Source organism: Alosa pseudoharengus, unplaced genomic scaffold, assembly GCF_046254945.1.
Source record: "Alosa pseudoharengus isolate Yale_2024_CS ecotype anadromous, Long Island Sound unplaced genomic scaffold, YU_APseudo_1.1 YU_APseudo_1.1_scf_6, whole genome shotgun sequence".
Classification (NCBI taxonomy): Eukaryota; Metazoa; Chordata; class Actinopteri; order Clupeiformes; family Clupeidae; genus Alosa; species Alosa pseudoharengus.
Window position 1 is genome coordinate 43,018,554 of NW_027468848.1, and position 19,796 is coordinate 43,038,349.

At 38.1% G+C, this 19,796-nt stretch overlaps 1 protein-coding gene across 1 annotated transcript in view; it reads left to right on the plus strand.

Annotated features, from left to right (window-relative positions):
* Window positions 1–19,587, plus strand: part of smn1 (survival of motor neuron 1, telomeric) — a 61,241-nt gene extending 41,654 nt beyond the window's left edge. The window contains exons 5-7 of the mRNA XM_076269492.1: window positions 5,763–5,840; window positions 16,557–16,667; window positions 19,358–19,587. Of these exons, the coding sequence (XP_076125607.1) occupies window positions 5,763–5,840; window positions 16,557–16,667; window positions 19,358–19,429 (261 nt within the window). The 3' untranslated portion in view covers window positions 19,430–19,587. The remainder of the gene's footprint in view (window positions 1–5,762; window positions 5,841–16,556; window positions 16,668–19,357) is intronic.
* Window positions 19,588–19,796: the final 209 nt, after the last annotated feature.

Below are 19,796 nucleotides of genomic sequence, written 5' to 3' on the forward strand. Positions count from 1 at the left end.
GGGGCGGAAATACTGGTTAGCTGATTGGATAAACCATCTGTCTATCACCGCCTTTGTTGGTTATCAACGGGCCAAATTAACCAATTAGATGAACAAAGTATTCTTCTAATGCCGTTTAACATACAATTAAGTTAGGTAACGTGACAAACGTTAAGATGTTTTAACTTACCATTTATGAACCTAATCAATGACAATTCCATGTTTTCACGGTAGGCCCTACACTTCTGAAGATAGTATATTCCTCCATTATGAACTGGAATCAGCCGTGGAGGATGTCTGTGTCGTTCATTCCTCCCAGCTGCATGGCTGAGACTCATAGCTTCACAGCTTACCCAGGAATACTTTCTAATTTGAATAAAATTTGCGCGATAGCTATGCTCATCTCTGTGGATGCCGTCATGTTCGTTGCGTCACACCTCAACCTGCCTCAAAGCCAACGCTGATTGGACGTTCGTTTGGTGAACTGTTCCAAATTCGGTGGTCTCACGAGGCTATCATACATTGGTAGGAAATGGAGAAAAAAATACATGTTTTTTAATGAAGTTTAATTTGAATGCCTGAATGTAGGGATTCAGAAAAACACAATACCATCTTTTTTGGCGAGCAGATAGGCGCAAATCACTGATCTGTTGATCTTTAACAGATAGAAAGAAGGCTAGCTTTTGGCCACGTTATATTCAAATTTGACTATACAATACTCAATGCTATACAGTGTATTATACAGTATCTGCTCTGTTTCTATGGAAGTTCCAAAAATCAACGTTGTTCTAGTAAGTGTCGTTAAACAATTAAATAACAGGTTGAAGCGGAGCTTTGCTTTGATACCAACGTTATTGATTAGTTTCAGTTTCTCTCGCGCAGAAGCCTGCATTGAATGAACGCTCATACCACCACTTTATTGTATGGCTCCATGTTTAATGACATCGATAGCAGAAACGTTTGTTTTCTTTTTTTGTCGGTCCGCGGTATCTTGATCAACTGCGCAGCAAATTATCAGACCGCCGGGCCTAATTTCACTCCACGACTCCGCGGACCAGCAGTCTCCACGTTGCGGACCCACATCAAAACAAAACTATTTCCTGATTGGTTAAGAAATCCTATTTTCTGATTGGCCGATAGGTTAGTAACTGAACAGCAGCTCTCTGAACTGAATGAGCGCACAGACAGCAACGTTGTGTGACACGTTTGTAAAATATAGCCCTTAGAAATTTCTGTGCGGGCAAGTTAATCATTTTTCGGAGTGAGAAATGCCATGTGTGGCGTGTGAGCGTGTGAAGTCATTGAAATGCGTGTGTCTCACGCTCAATGCGTGAGACTTGAGAGGTCTGTACTGTATTTGTAGCGATGTCGTGATATAATGTTTAGCTTTGATGTTTTTAAGTAGTTAACTTATTCACGTTCAATTGCAAGACAGTATGCCTAAAAAAGAACCCCTTCTTATACACATGCATGCACCCTCATCTTCCCTCACGCACCGCACGCGTGCACACACTCACACACACACACACAGGTTGATAGGTAACCATAGCAAATAGGCTCACCCCAGAAATATTTTTTAGTAGGCCTAGCCTGGTAATGGTAGCCTAGAAATCTAGACGCACCCTAGCGGCAGAAAATTAATTTGCTCAGCCTGTACGTCTAGTATCGAACCATAGGAATTTCGATTGGCTGACGCCGTGGACCTCATCCAATCACAGCGCTCTATTTTGTTAGAGAGTCTTAAGGCGGGCTTAACAGGATAACGACAGTCGTGCAACTGTGAACAACAAGGAAGGTGGCTATGGCGAACGAAGAGCGGTTGTTTGAATCGGCGTTGGCGTCAACTTTGGAGGAGTTGGACTTGTTCTTTGAAAGTAGAGCAACACAATGCACTTAAGTCATTCCTTTCGAAGAAGGATGTATTTGCCGTTTTGCCGACCGGATACGGATATGGTCGTAGCGCTGGCCTATTGCATGCCTAGGCAGTTTGAAAGACAATTCTCTGCCCGCCCCTTGGATTAAGCAGGTGAATGATTCGATTCCAGACTATACATTTCAATGATATAGGATGGCCCGCCAGGCTATGGTAATGGTAAAATTATTTGTTAGTAGCCTAATGGTAGGCTATTTTTTAGTAATGGTAAAATTATTTGTTAGTAGCCTAATGCCAAATGCTGCAGGTGTAGAAATCTACATAAAACAGATATTTACTTTGATGTCAGGTCTAGATTACAGCATGAAACTTGTTTGTGCATATTAATACATTATATTGCTTTCCCTCTTCTCCCTCCCAGCACTTCACAACATAGTATGGAAAGCTTTGTTCGCTCAGCTAAGTCATTCACAAGAGGTTTCAATTTTAGAGAGAGCATTTTGAACATTATTTAATTGTTGGCACTGGCACTTATAAACACTAAATGGGTAAATTGCAATAAATGGGCTTAGTTTTGGAGCCAAATGTTGGAGTTAGAATAAATACCTCTGTGCCAATTGCTTGATCATTTTACAGTAATGTCATTTTCGTTATGCATTATTTGTTTTGGTTTAAATACAATGGTAGCAACATAAGCAGAGCAGTGGAGCTCAACGAATGGCAAAGGATGCACTGCTTTGGACATAGGCTTCATTTAGCTGAATTGTTTATGACTATTTAATTGTTATTGATAGCAAGTCATACATGTCTAGGCTATCATAAATTTGCTTGTCATCTAGGCTCTATCAGACCCTTACAAAACTGCATTGTGTGACAGGAAAACTGCAATATTGCATTGTGCAGTACTGTGTTGTCAGTCAGGGTCAACTTGTTGGTCTTTTGTTATTTGCACAGCTCTATCAGAGCAGCTGTATGCCAATTGGTAGGCTACGAGTATATGTTGTTTACACTTTTTTTGCACAGCTCTGTTCAAGCAGTCTGATCAGTCTAATTAAAACTGGTTGTGTTGTCATAATTGTCGTGTTGAGTTAATATGAAACACTTCTCTCTTAATGTTTAAAATATCGATATATATCGTATATCGCCAATCAGCTCCAAAATATCGGGATATCAGTTTTGGTCCATATCGCCCAGCCCTACTCCGTGCCTCCACATGCCCAAAATGCTTGATTGCCTTGCATTCTCCACATTTTTAGCTAAATTTTCATGTACCACATCATCATTTTTGTTCAGTGAATCTTTTGTTAATTGGCCGCCTTATCGCCCAGCTCACCTCATTTTACTCCTTCATCCATATTCGACTTTCCCGGTAGAATTCTCAATCTTTTTGGCCTCTATGGGTCCAGTTACATAGTCTATCTGTTCTTAGTCTTGGTTTTTGTGAAATACATTTCTAAATAAATGCGAGTTATAGTCCGGTGCGACTTACGTTTTTTTCCCTCTTCATGACTCATGTGACTTTTTCCCTCTTCATGACTGATGTGACTTATACTCCGGAGCGACTTACTGTCCGGAAAATACGGTAACATAATTTTGCTCTCAATCAAAAGTTTGAAGTTCTTAACTACCGTAAATAGACCCTAGATTGTTTTTACTCCGGAGTTACACTTTCAGCTCCAGACCGTAGGCATATCGTTAGGTCAATTTAGATAGTTGGATAGGATGGTCCAGAGTTCACACAAACGGAGTGTGTCTTAAAGGAGCCATACCACTTTTATGACAAGACACTATGGCAGTCGTGACCTACTGGTTAGGGCTTCGGGCTTGGAACCGAAAGTTGCCGGTTCAATCCCCGACCAGTAGGAACAGCTGAAGTGCCCTTGACCAAAGCACCTAACCCCTCACTGCTCCCCGAGCGCCGCTGTAGCAAGGCAGCTCACTGCCCCCGGGTTAGTGTGTGCTTCACCTCACTGTCTCTTCACTGTGTGCTCTGTGTGTTCACTAATTCACAGATGGGATAAATGCAGAGACCAAATTCCTTGTATACGCAAGTATACTTGGCCTAGAAACCTGATTTTCATCACATTTACATATGAATGCTTTTCTGTTGACCTTTAGTTTTGTTGCTACTGTTCATAGAGGACCGGCCAATTATGAGTTCTGTCCAACATTGCTGATAAGTTTATAAAATAATTTAGCACATTTTAATTAGGGATGCACGATATATCAGCGGCCGATATATTATTAGCCGATAAGTGAAAAAATGAAAATATTATTATTGGTCCGATAACAGAATTCTGGCTGATAACTTTTTTAAAGTCCTAATTTAGGCCTACGTCTGGCTACACTGAGCTAGCCTACTTGAGCTTGGTTGGCTATACTTTTTCCTCAATATAATGTCAGCGGTGTGAATGTATTTCACCACTCTAACAAAATCTGTGGATCTGCGTTCATTTGGGAATCTGTGCATCTCAAAATCCTCTCGTGAATGATCCGCCATTTAACCTTAACAGAGCGGAGCACAGCCCTATCTAGAGCCGTCTTGTGCTGGTGTGTTTGCACTTTACCGCGCTGGTCGGGGAAAAAAAAATAAACAAACTCGTTAGTGGGACGAGTACATAAGTAGGCCTAGTTCTAAGTTGTGTTTTAGTATTATATTTGCATTACTTTAGCTTGGGTTTTGTATTATTACCTAGAAATATGCTAACCATTCGTGCTTCAGTTCCAGACAGGTCATCATAATAAGTTATAACCTGCAGCAGGTTGTGCGCAACAGAGTAGACGGACATAAGATACAGTCTGAGGAGTTGCAGCTTTATTCAGTTACCCGCAGTTGAAACTAAAACTCTGTCGCTATACTGTAGCTTATTCCAAGCTGAGCGGTTTATGAGCGTTTAGTCCTAAATGGAAACGATTTAAACTCTCTAGCCACTCACTCGCAATTCACTGACGTCAGGTTCACTTAAAGGAGCCACACATACTGTAGGGCTAGGCTACTGTTATGTTGTTGACTGCCGTACTATTGAGGACTATTATGAGTTCTGTCCATCATTTGGTGGTAGGTAAAATTACTGCAATAAAATTATGCTTATTAAATGCTTTCCCCAAATCACTTTTCACAATTTTTTTTTCAAGAGTAATATTATCGGTTATCGTATCGGTATCGGCCACAACAAACCAATAAATATCGGTTATTGTTATCGGCCCTAAAATTCCATATCGGTGCATCTCTAATTTTAATCATATCAATAATACCAATAATATCAAGTAATTTTGGTTACTATTATGATCTCAAATTTTCATACATCTCTAGTGGCTGGTAAAATGTGTGGCCTCTAAAGGGAATTGCGGTTAGCAAAAATGTGTTTTGCCATTTTGGACGTTCTGTTAAGTAAATGCACGTAACTTTTGACCTGTATGCCCGTTTTTCAAAAAATGAGGTACTGTTGGAACCCTTGAATCAAGCCAAGTTCATACTCATATTCTTATTCCACTGTCTGCTGTCATTGGTGAACTGCACCTGAGCAAGCACATTTTGCAGTTCCTCTGAAAAGGGTTCTTGTTAATAAGTGCTCTCTAATAACAAATAAGGAGCCAATATGCTACTAATATATGTGAAGAAGAAGCTAGATAATAGTGAGTATGTACCTTGATAAAAAGTGTTACCATTATTTTTTAATTGCATCTCAAATAGGCAAAAAAATGTTTAATGATTAGAATGGACATTTAATGAATTGCTTTTCATGTTGCCATTGTTTTTGTTGTTGTTCTTGACCTGACAATTCAGTGATTGCATTAAATTACACACTTTTGCACCATATTTCAAGGGGCACTACTCATTATGACAAGAATGTCATTAAGACACATATTATACTTTACATCATTTGTTTCTCTTCCATGTTGTCATTAGGGTGAAGGTAGACAGTCGAGTCACAGCATATCTCCTATGTCTGGTTATCCCCCGCTCACTCCTGCTGTTGCTGTTCCAGTAAGTCTTCTCTAGTCCTATACATTGTTTTGTTTTATTCCTAATGTATGTTCAAACAGTTGTTCACTGTATGACAAGAGTTTATTGGTTTGTTACAGTCCTGGGGGGTATTCCAGAAAGCAGGTTTACTTAACCCCTAGGTATGTTAACCCAGATTTAGCGGTAAACCTGGGATTTCAGTTCCAGAACAATCAAATATGATCAGGCTATGTAAGTAACTATGGTAACATAGGCTCTGAACTTAACCTGGTAGGGGGTAGGTTTTGTTCAGGTTATGTTCAATTATGTTCGGTTATTTCAGTGCATGTTCAACCAGGCTGCTATTTTTACACTTGTCACACAATGACGTTTCATTTTGAAGAAGGTCTGATTGACAAAGAAGCACAAAATCATGTAGGCCTAATATTTATCCGTGGAATTAGCCGTGAGAGGGCGATAAGACCACGACATCACATGATAGCCTTTCTTTTCCAAACAAGTTTTTCAAGAGCGCTATAGTTTTTCCGCTGAATCCTAAATTTAAGCATTCTCGACTCCATCCCTACATTAGGCTACACATGGATTAGAATAGAATAAAATAAATCTTAGCTAGCCATAGTGGACATTTGCCTTTGGCTCACCAGACATCAGATGGACAAAAAACATCTCAGACACATTAACCCTTAGAACCCTAAGCTGTTTTTAGGGCATTTTCACTACCTTTATTCATAAGGATTTATTCTGGTTATTGTAAGTGCCACATACACATATTATGTATTGTTTTTTTCAGCAGAGTCTAGGCTATCCAGACATTTCATGTATTAGTACTAGCATTGATTTTATTTTGATTTTTAAATAATTAAAATATAAAAAGCATATTATAAAAATTCTTATATTTCGACATGTATCTCACCACAGCAAGCTCATAGCTCTACATGCATTTCACGTGTGTGTAGGGCAGACTCTCCTGAACACTTGTCACACAATGACGTTTCATTTTGAAGAAGGTCTGATTGACAAAGAAGCACAAAATCATGTAGGCCTAATATTTATCCGTGGAATTAGCCGTGAGAGGGCGATAAGACCACGACATCACATGATAGCCTTTCTTTTCCAAACAAGTTTTTCAAGAGCGCTATAGTTTTTCCGCTGAATCCTAAATTTAAGCATTCTCGACTCCATCCCTACATTAGGCTACACATGGATTAGAATAGAATAAAATAAATCTTAGCTAGCCATAGTGGACATTTGCTTTTGGCTCACCAGACATCAGATGGACAAAAAACATCTCAGACACATTAACCCTTAGAACCCTAAGCTGTTTTTAGGGCATTTTCACTACCTTTATTCATAAGGATTTATTCTGGTCATTGTAAGTGTCACATACACATATTATGTATTGTTTTTTTCAGCAGAGTCTAGGCTATCCAGACATTTCATGTATTAGTACTAGCATTGATTTTATTTAGATTTTTAAATAAGTAAAATATAAAAAGCATATTATAAAAATTCTTATATTTCGACATGTATCTCACCACAGCAAGCTCATAGCTCTACATGCATTTCACGTGTGTGTAGGGCAGACTGTCCTGAATCGGGCAATGTAATTGCCATGTTGGAGGGATACTCTGGGGCTGAGCAATTTACAGAAATATGTGGTGTGTGATTTACGGAAATAAATGCCATCTTTTATTTAGTGATGAAAAATGACCTTTCTGCGCTCCATATCTGTGACACGACCTGATCTGACCTGACTTGACCCGAGGTTGCGTGTTAGCCTGCGTGCCTATGGTGTATATGCACTCATAATGATTCTCAACTTTTTACTGCATTGCCATGAACAAAGTAAAGGCAAAAAAGGTGTTTCTTTGTTGAACAAATTGGGATGCAATGTGAGCCTTGAATTGGATGCCATGCAGGAATTTGCTAGGATCTCAAAACCGGATTATGAACATTCTTTGCCATAGAGAAACACACGATAGCGTTGGATTATAAACATGCTTTGCCACAAGAACAGATGTGGGGTAAGTCCAACTATATGAAGTTATTTATTTTGCTGTTACTCCGTCTGTTTTATAACCTAGGGTTAGGGTTGGCAGAAGGATATACTTGGTATCAAATGATAGCTCTGAGTCTCCTCTTTCATCTCCTCTTTCATCTGACATGCGTGGCATATCTATCCGATCACGGGTCCGCGAGTAATTCAAACAAGAGTAATGTGTGTCCAGCGTTGTTTGTGTACATGAAGTTATTATTTTGCAGTCACTTCGTCTGTTTTTATAAGCCAGAAGGATCGATAAACATGATACCAATGGATAGCCCTGTGTCCCCTCTTTCATCTGATATGCTTGCCATATCGATGCGATCACGGGTTCGCGAGTAATTCAAACAAGAGTAATGGGTGTGCAGGTGAACGCAGAGAAGTATAGGCTGTAAATATAATGCAATTTGATTTAATATCATGATTTTTTAAAATTTTCATACTTGATCGTACAGACAAGTGTGTAGTCTCTTTGGAAAGCCCCACTTCTGCTCTGTCCCACTTCTGCTCTGTCATGCAATAAGGTTTCATATCGCTGCGATGAACAGTTCCGGAGCAATGTAACAGAGAAGAAAGGGTTTGCGTCAACACTTTGCGTCGATCGGGTTCTAAGGGTTAAAGATATAATTACAGTGCAGTAGGCTATAAAAAAGGGAAAACATATAGAAAATGAATAAATAAGTTTAAGACTACATAACAGCTCAGCCATGTATGCGTGTTGTATGGTTTGGTGAAGAATGCTGATGGCATGTGGGATAAAATAGTTTTTCAATAGGCTACACTTTTTGCATCTCTCCAAATTATGTGCATTGATGATCGCTCTTCGACTGCGAGTTTTTGTAACGTTAGTATTGGAGACGCAAAGCATATCGGCAAGCTGTCGGTCGTGTGTAAAGTTTGCCTTGCGCTAAAGCAGTTCCTGCGCAACTTCATTCGTTTTCCTGGACACAAACCCACAAGGATCATTAAAGTGTAGTTTCACCAACTGGCAGGTCAGCATCACTTATCAAATTTTCCAAATGTGCACAAAAAAAAGTGTCCAATAGGCTACCCATGCCTTCTGACATTCTTCACCCTTCCGATGATGGAGGCGCAAAAGTTTAACTTGGCCCACAGCTGCAGAACCTGCGTTAAAATAGAAAATTACATTTGGGATTCTCAAAGAATTCTATGGCCCACAAGCCTAGAAATCTAGACGCACCCTAGCGGCGGCAAATTAATTTGCTCAGCCTGTACGTCTAGTATCAAACCATAGAGATTTCTATTGGCTGACGCCGTAGACGTCATCCAATCACAGCGCTCTATTTTAGAGAGTCTTAAGGCGGGCTTAACAGGATAACGACAGTCCTGCGACGGTGAACAACAAGGAAGGTGGCTATGGCGAACGAAGAGCAGTTGTTTGAATCGGCGTTGGCGTCAACTTTGGAGGAGTTGGACTTATGCTTTTCTTTGAAAGTTGAGCAACACAATGCACTTAAGTCATTCCTTTCGAAGAAGGATGTATTAGCCGTTTTGCCGACCGGATACGGATATAGTCGTAGCGCTGGCCTATTGCATGCCTAGGCAGTTTGAAAGACAATTCTGTGCCCGCCCCTTGGATTAAGCGAGGTGAATGGTTCGATTCCAGACTATACATTTCAATGATATAGGATGGCCCGCCAGGCTAATGGCCCACTCACTCTGTGACAAGGTAGGCTAGTTTAAGATAGCATCATTTAAAGCAGTCAATAAGCTACAATATGTGATGTCCACTGAATTATTTAATTGTGCTTTTGACATTAAATATAGGCTATCCTAAACGTACGCAGTTAGGCTTCACTTCAGCGTCCAAAAAAAATAAATAGCTGAGACAAGCGGGCAGAACCTGATACAGAGACATGCAATTGCGCCATGGAAGAGAAGCCTAGTCGAGAGTTGTCCGTCCAGTCTGCATGAGAAACTAAATAAATCACATATCCTGAATCATATCCTGATCTGATAATGTTCGTAGGCCCGTAGTAGACTATTTTTTTTCTCCCTGTGTTACTGTGGTCAATCTGGACCAGGAGCGTCAGAGCCAGTCAACTTGCCCTGGGCTACGTGAGCCAGTAGGCCTAGTCCTTTATCCAGCCACGGCTGAAAAAACATAGCTACACAATCAACATAGGTATGTAAAAATGTAAGATATTTAAAATATGTGGCCTAGCACAGTGAAATGGAAGTGGACACCGCAAAATGAAAAATAACTGTCCCTATTTTTCTTTCAACTCTGCTGTTTTTGTAATGTAGTTTTGTAATGCAGATTTAAAATTTTTAAAAAATATTAAAAATATTAAAAACATTTTTTAAAATGTTGACATACTGTAACTGGCATCCACTTAAGCACTGCTTTCAGGCATCCAGATAGCTCATGCTCATACAGTATGCCTCGCTAGTCCAGGCGTGTCACCATCTTTAGGGTCACAGTGGTGCCTTCCGTGCTAATACAACCCCACCATTCACTCTCACTACTTCTCTGAGACAACACATGACACTTTGAAGGTCTTTGAGAGCATGCGTATATCGTAAAAGATTTCAAGACAGAAACATATTTTAATCTGTATTGATAAACAAAATACTGTAGATTGATACATTAAAATTATAATTGATAGTCTAATAATGGCATTGTTAAGTGAAGAGTACATGATGACTTGTTAAGGACTTGAAAAAGATTGGGACTTGGACTTGGACTCGACTTGCCCTTCTGTCTTTACTTGGGACTTGACTTGGACTTGACTGCTAAGACTTGGGACTTACTTGTGACTTGGCAAACAGTGACTCGGCCCCACCTCTGTTTGAGATACTCATAGGTGGCACTATAATAAAAAATGTTGCACTCCAGATCATATCTTAAGAACTGCTAGGCCTAGCCTCACAATTCTTGCAACAATTTAATTCTTACATTCAAATTCACATGAAAACTGTCAATGTTTCTCACAATTTTCAATTTTTGAAAGTAAAATTAACTAGTCAGCGGCCATTGATTTTCTTGAAGCTCATTCTTTCTCTGTAGTCTATGCTGACAAAAATTATTTCTTAAAAAAAGTGTTTTACTTTTTTAGGTTACACATCAATGAACATTACAAGTGTCCCAGAATGATTTGTAGCCCATATTTCTTAATTTGATGTGCCCAACATCACAAAATCTAATTTGGGTAATGCTCCATAATAAGGTGCCATAATAAATAGCAAACTAGTTATTACCTAACCCTTTGTTAATATTTGTTAATTGTTACTAAAATATCTATTTGGCACAAGTTAATAGTTTTTTTCATCATTAATTAAATATTAGTTCTTTGCATAAAATCTGTATGTTAATGTTTTAACAAATCTATTAAAAAGAGTTTGTCACAAAGAAATGTGAGTGCCTCAAAAAGAAAAAGCCACAGAGCCCCACTCGAATCCATTAAGACTACCTACCCATTTGAAATGGTGTCTGTCGACTTTCTCCAGTAACTAATGTTGTATTAATATTTGTTAATAGTTAACTAAATGTCTTTTTGGCACTAATTAACAGTTATTTCTTACATAATTTAAATGTTTATTTACAAACTATATGTTAATAGAAAAGTTAATGACATATTATTATTTAAAAAATTTTTTTTAAACTGTGCTGAACCACTCCCCATAGGACCCTTACAATAAAGTTGGTTAATTAATATATTAGTAGTATATAGCTATCAGCGTGGGGCCCCTTATAATAAAGTTGGTTAAGCTTAATTAATATATTAGTAATATATAACTATCAGTATTGGGGACCCTTATAATAAAGTTGGTTAAGCGTTATTAATATATTAGTAATATATAACTATTAGTCAGACAGTGAAGGGACTGAGACCAAAACTGGCTTATCACATTTATTCCCTTAGGAAAAGTTAAAACAAAACATTCCTTCAGGCACTGGCATACATAAAACAGCATCTGCACAAGCAAAATAAAGAAGTAGTTGAATGGGGGGACATGCGACATGGAATGTTCAGGTGCACAAAACGACAGTTAATTAATATTCTGAGACTCACTAAACATTCACAGACGTAGACCACATAAACATAATGCTAAACTAAATGTACATTCATTTCCTGCTAGACTGAATTGCACTTTCCATGCACACTAAACTAAACTACACTGAATGCATGGAAAGTTGCTAGCGGAGTTTACAGCTAGTCACGTAAGACTCAGTGTGTATGAACTCGTGGTCATAATGAAAACATTAATAAACGTTCTCTAAGTTGCTAGAATTGCACCCAAATCCTAACAATACGTGTAAAGTAATATAATACAGGTGATATATCGAAGTTTTCAACTTAAACAACATTTTACAGTTACAAAATTAAAACAAAGTGGGGAGTGCTTTACAGAGTCAACCTACCCAATTCAGAGCTGCAGTATACCGTTTCTCCAAAACACAAATCTCAATAAAGCTCCTTAATTACGGCACACCTCCACACCTCCCCTGAATTTCACCAAATTCGAGCAGAAACCAAATAGTACTTCCAAAGGCAAAAAGTACACTACTTTCAAACACTAAACAGAGGGTCACCAATTACAGGACATCCAACCACAAAGGTATCCAATAAGGATGAAGTGGAAGAAGAGGTGCGCAAACTCTCACACAACCAACCACTGGCAGTAGGGTGCCTTATACACCCAACAAGACCATAAAGCCATAAACCATAAATTCCATAAATTTCAGAAAAGCTTGGACCACATAACCATGTTACCAAACATGTGTATGACCTCAACTAGATGTCTAATCATGAAAAACCTGAAACACTGACCTGCAGATAGCCTGCATAGATGGATGTGTGTGAACAATATCTTGTATTGACATAGTTTGAATCAGTCTGTCAACTGGCTTGAGAATGCGACCAAATCTAGACCTCACCTGTGCGGATGTACTAGGATTTTCAGACTGAGACATAAGCTACTGTGTCAACATTGTTCATGTCATTAGCTTTGTCTGTCTGTGTATATTACTAATCTGTGTAGATATAATATTATAATCTGTCTGTGTATATTACTATATTACTAATATATTAAGCTTAACCAACTTTATTATAAGGGGCCCCACACTGATAGCTATATATTACTAATATATTAATTAAGCTTAACCAACTTTATTGTAAGGGTCCTATGAGGATTGGTTCATAATTGGATAGGCAGAAGCACAGTTTAATAACAAATAGATAAATAATAATGTCATTAACTTTTATATTAACATACTGTATAGTTTGTAAATAAACATTTAACATTTAAATGATGTAAGAAATAAGTGTTAATTAGTGCCAAAAAGACATTTAGTTAACTATTAACAAATATGAATGCAATATTAGTTAATAGATTTAGATTTAGTTAGATTAACATACAGATTTTATGCAAACAACTAATATTTAATTAATGATGAAAAAACTATTAACTTGTGCCAAGTAGATATTTTGGTAACAATTAACAAATGAAGAGTTCAGATGCAAAACCCTCTAAATCCATCTGACCACTTTTCTTTTAAATGAGCATTTAAAATCAGGCTCCTATAGGTTATTGCCTATAAATTGATATTTCAGACCAAGGAAGAGAGTGGTATTTAGTGGGTTTTGAAGTTAAATTATTTAATTAGCGTATACTATATGTGGAGAGCATCCACTCATCATCTTTATCTCAATTTTGACATAGGTGGCATTTAGAGGCTTTTGCATCTGAACCCTTCAAATATTAACAAAGGGTTAGGTAATTACAGTGCATGAAAATGCACTGTACTGTTCTTCCTAGGCAACTTCTTCTTCTTATTATTATTATTCCGCTTACCACTTTTTCTAGACGCAATTTCTCTTGAACAGTTTAACTTAGAAACTTCATTCAAACTTTGTAACGTAGGTCTTCAAACAGATTGGGTTGCTATATCTTTTCAACTTTGAAACTTTTATACTTTTTAAACTATTAAAGAAAAACTTTTTAAAAATCCCCATAGACTTAACATTGCCGATTATGACATCATAATACGGCCATTAAGCAATTAGAATCCTATGGCAGGTGTTCAGGCCACCTGGATCTCAACTGCCAGTCTCAGGCTTTAAGCATACAAACTGGCCCTATTAAGACTACACATCCTGTTCAACTGCTTCCTCTGCCAAAAACTGTTTCAAAATAAAAGTCCTCACTACAATATTTCACTGTTAAACAATTTAACCCTTTAAAGCAACACCAAAGAGTTTTTTGTACCTTAAAATAATGTTTCCAAAATCGTTTCAGTGGTTCATCAACTCGTAACAGGGTGAACGGCAATTCTGCATTCTCTTCACGGCCCTCTATCGGCTATAACCACACTATGTAAGTTTGCCAGATCAGGTAGCGGATCTGTAGTTCGATGGAATGAGACATAAGAAACTACAAATTTGACTTGCATCTGATGTCGCAATACATGCAAAATATTCTACCTTGTCTGTGGACATCGTTATTTGCAAAGCCGGTGCTGGATAAACAAATAGCGTGCGTGCGACAGAGGGAAAGTTCTTTGGTGTTGCTTTAAACTACTGAACTTTTTAACTGTTTAGCCATTGTAACTGTTACTTGTCATCAACTATGACTCCTACCCACTGTAGCTAGTTAGCATGGTTAGCATAGTTAGCATGCTAGCAAGTTAGCATGCTAGCATGTTAACATGCTAGTTAGCATTTTTAGCAAAATTACTAAAAATGATTAGCTAAGTTAGCTAAGTCACATGGTTAGCATAGTTAGCATGCTAGCATGTTAGCATGCTAGTTAGCATTTTTAGCAAAACTGTTAAAAATGATTAGCTAAGTTAACTAAGTAACATGGTTAGCATAGTTAGCATGTTAGTTAGCATAGTTAGCATAACTGCTAAAATTATTAGCTAAGTTAGCTAAGTAACATGGTTAACATAGTTAGCATGCTAACATTGTTAGCATAGTTAGCATGTTTAATAAAACTGCTAGAAAATGTTAGTTAAGTTAGCTAAGTAACATGGTTAGCATGCTAGCACTGCTATAAAACATTAGCTAAGTAGCATGGTTAACAGAATTAAAAATCTTAGCATAACTGCTAGCAAACATTAGAGCCGTTCAAACTTTCAGTTATCGTCAAATATCTACCTATGCACAGCCATTAAACTATTTGAATATCAACATTCATTAAACTGCTAGAAAACGTTAGCTAAGTAACATGGTTAGCAGGTTAGCATGGCTAGCACTGCTATAAAACATTAGCTAAGTAGCATGGTTAGCATAGTTAAAAATCTTAGCATAACTGCTAGCAAACATTAGAGCCATTCCAACTTTCAGTTATCGTCAAATATCTACCTATACACAGCCATTAAACTATTTGAATATCAACATTCATTCAACTTCCAGTCTGTCAACAACTTTTAAACTATTTACCTTCAACTTTTAAACGGTCTACTTTTAAACTATCATTAAACTATCTATTAAACTAGCTGTCTATCAACAACTTTTAAACTATCTACTGTCTATCAACAACTTTTAAACTATCTACATTCAACTTTTAAACAGTCTACTTTTAAACTATCAACTTTTATTAAGCTATGCAACCACCATGTCTATCCTAGCATCACCGTAGTAACCATCTCTTTATTATCTGTTTTAACTATACATGATATTTTACATCACAACTTTAGCATTTTCATGCACTGGTAATTCCTTGGAATTGCATTTCTAGTTACTAGTTTGCTATTTATTATGGCACCTTATTATGGAGTGTTACCCTAATTTGCAGTATCATGACAATAATCTTAATCTTAAATTTTTGAGACATTAAAGAATGAAAAGAGGAAGAATATTCTGCATGCACAGGTCTATAGATTTGGCATGCAAATATTCCCCTTACAAAGATGGGTGATTGGAGACTGGAGACCCATTGATTAACTGGGCGTGGTGCAGCAGCAGTAACATCGCCGACTGATAATCAGTCGACCTGGGTTCGATTCCAACTGTTGCAAGTCTAACGCTTTGGATAAAGGTGTCTGTTAAATATGTAAATTTTAACTTTAAGTTCAACCTTAACCTTGAGTGAATTTGACTGAAAAAGAGCACACATGCATGCGCATAGAAGCAAACACATCCAACTCACTTACATACACACATGAGTTGAGGATGGAGTAAGTAATGGAGAGAAATTGACAAGCATGATTTATTTTTGCAGATTAATGAATGTGAAAATGTGTAGGACTGAGGGGCGGTCATATTTTGTACCGCTCGGTGGTACATCTGATTAACTTCTCTGTTGTATTCAGGAGGATGGAGAAAGGATACGAGGGAGGTGTCTAAAAGCTGTATTTAGACATTTTCAGGTGTTTATAGGCCACCTCGCATTTACTTTTACTTTTTTGTGAAAGTAAATAATGTTTATAAACATGCCATAGTTTAACAATTTTGAGTTTAACAGGCTGGTAACACAAGGCACGTAACTGTTTCACTCCTTTCGTGGAACATACTGTAAGCTGCAACAATGAGTTTCCACTGTAATCAGTGGAAGTAAATTCAGCAGATGTGCCACTTCGAAAACATTCGGAAAAAAAATAGACTTCTCTAATATTTTTATGCTCTGCTAATGTACATAACACTTCAATTGCGCACCTGGCGTATTCCGCCGGTAAGACAAATGTTAGGCTGACTTTTCTTTACTTTGTTACCTTTCCACTTATCTAGATGATTCCACCACCACCACCAATGATTTCTGACATACTAGAGGAGGATGAAGCCTTGGGTACCATGCTGATCTCCTGGTATATGAGTGGCTATCACACAGGATTTTACCTGGTATGGGTGAAATTGCATTACAAATTGCAAATTTCTGTAGTTAGTGCCTCTTAAAGGAATTATCCGGAGTAAAATGCACTTTAGATCAATTTACGGATGATTGGGAGTACATACGTTGAGTTGACATCAAAATCATGTCATTCGGATGTGTTTTGAGAAAGTTCGATTTTACCGTTTTTAGTCAAAACTCGTTAGCCTGGAAGTGACCAAGGCAAGTCATTTCGCCGCTACAAAACGCTATTTTTATACCTCTTCTACAGTTCCAAACAACATTATACTTACGTGGTAGTAAGTAGAGGGTCCCTAAAGCCAAACCGAAGTATCCCGAGGTCTTTATGTGGTCGGATAGAGAGTCCAGAATGAATTTCATCAAGCCAGTACCTTTCCGGAAATGTTGCTGCAGCTGGCTAGGGGAAAGTCCATAGGAGTCGATTGCCGAGTGTGGAGTAACACGCTCTGGAAATTCACAATTTCGTCGCTGTTTTTTTTTATTTTTATTAAAACATACCGTAAAACTCCAAATAATAGCCCGGGCTTTTATTTTCCCATATCGCCAAACTGCACCGGCTAGTATTAGAGACAGGCGTCTATATGAGACAGGCCTTTAATTCCCTTTACACAAAACTTTTCCTCTGCAAAGATGGAAAATATTATCGAATTAATTATTTCAAACACACTGAATGTCTACCTATATGACTAGGCTATCTGATGACAATTACGGATCATCATTCATTTAGTGTTGAGATGTTGTTCATTGAGTGAGATACAGTAAGATCCAAATAGCAGGGATAGCCAGAACAGATGAAACACGTTTTAATTACGTAATTTACAAAGAGATCGTATCACACTGAAAGCTCATATTTTGTCACTAGCAAATAGCCTATATCGGTCCTTTGTCAAATACAGTTGCATTATCAGCCCTGACCAAAACCGTTCAGGAATTATTTATGCAAAAGTGGAACGTGCTTAATGTTTAATTCTCCCTCCTTGTCGGCACGAATGAAACAGCATGAGAGAGCATGAACCATATTGTTTCTCCCGTTTTGTATTTGCCAAATTTGACAACAGTCTACATTCAAATCATAGCCTACGTCCAGGCGCGCGGGAACTTGTTTTTAACCAGGGGTGCTGAATAACAAAATAATCATGGATTTCCGACGATTTCTCCCCCAGCATATGATTCGAATTTAGGCAGCTAAATAGGCCATTTCACCGCCGTGTATGAGTAGGTCTAAGAGTGAGAAGTTTTATAATGCCCTGGGCAGCCACATTCCACGGCAACTATGCGCAGCACTTGCCACTCATCAATAAAAACTGTGCGTGCACACACCAGTCCCATAGAAGCACACTTGACTTCACATCATTAACCTATTTCATTATATAGCCAGAGAATGTCCGTAGACGGGCTCTGATATAGCCTAGTCTAAGGTAAATTCCTTTTCTGACTTCTTTCTCTGTATCGCCATGGCATTTAGAATAAAGAATAACGTTCGCAAACCGTTCTGGTTTTGTTGCCAGCATGAAAACACGCTTACCATCGGCCTATCCGCAAATTTTAAACACAAGGGATAAATTGAACGATGGCAAAGTCGGACATATAGGCATAGTTCATATTGAAAAAAAAGCTATACAATTTGGAACTCTAGCTTTTCACCGCAGTCTTTTAATGCCATAATCATAACGTGCGCAGTCTGCGCCATACTTAAGCCCAAATCACACCCAAGATTTGTGACGAGATGAGCAGCAACTTGATGCAACATTCTAAAACCTTGCAACTGTGACCAGACAAGGTGAATGCTTTGCGACGGCTTGCAACGACGTGCAACATCTAATTCACACTGCTGTAAACTCCTTTCTGTAACGGTTTCGTGTCATTGCGAATCTTTAAACAGACGATCTGACGGGTTTTAGAAGATTAAATACAACACGAAACTAAAAAACAGACCAGGCCTCTACTGGAGACCGGCCTTTAACCCAAACCTGTAGCCACGCCAGGCGTTTAAAAGAGACAGGCATCTCTTAGGGACTCGGCGATTATTTGAAGTTTTACGGTAGTCCAGTCCATACAACTTCATTTCAATTTCGAAAGAAATACTAGACTATGTTTTTTTTTTTTTTTAAAAAACAGCAACGAAATTGTGAATTTCCAGAGCATGTTACTCCACACTTGGCAATTGACTCCTACGGACTTTCCCCTAAAGACACCAGCTGCAGCAGCAACATTTCCGGAAAGGTACTGGCTTGATGAAATTCATTCTGGACTCTCTATCCGACCACATAAAGACCTCGGGATACTTTGGTTTGGCTTTAGGGACCCTCTACTCACTACCACGTAAGTGTAATGTTGTTTGGAACTGTAGAAGAGGTATAAAAATAGCGTTTTGTAGCGGTGAAATGACTTGCCCTGGTCACTTCCAGGCGACAAGTTTTGACTAAAAACGGTAAAATTGAACTTTCTCAAAACACATCCGAATGACATGATTTTGATGTCAACTCAACGTATGTACTCCCAATCATCCGTAAATTGATCTAAAGTGCATTTTACTCCGGATAATTCCTTTAAATTTGCCCCTGCTCAAGTCATTCAGCTATTAAAAATATGAATGGATATATTTCAGTAGGAATGATGTCATGAATTGAAGAAAAAAGTAATTTCAAGAATTCATACTCAACTCCTTTACTTTTTTCAGGGACTGAAACAGGGGCGTAAAACACAAGAACAAGAAACAGGTCTTGTCCAAAAGTCTGATATGATCATATAAAGTATATTAAATATTGTGCAGCTCAAGTGTTTTTGTACCACACCATGTTTTTTGTTTGCCAGACCCAACAACTAATCCAGTGCTAGACCTTTTGTTCTTTGTACTGATACAGATCTAGTGGTTTATACCTTTCAAATGAATAAAACGACACATTTACATTAAAACATTGCCTTGAGTGATATTTACTCCTTAACATCAACATTTCATCAATATAATAATTAATTTATTTATAAAGCACTGCATGGCTTGGCAATTTGTACCATCATATGCTTTGAGTGCCTGGCAGAATACACATCCCTTGAGATCTTCACACCGTAAATAGATGGTCTTTATTGGGGGCCAAGCAGCGAAGCTGCGAAGGCACCCA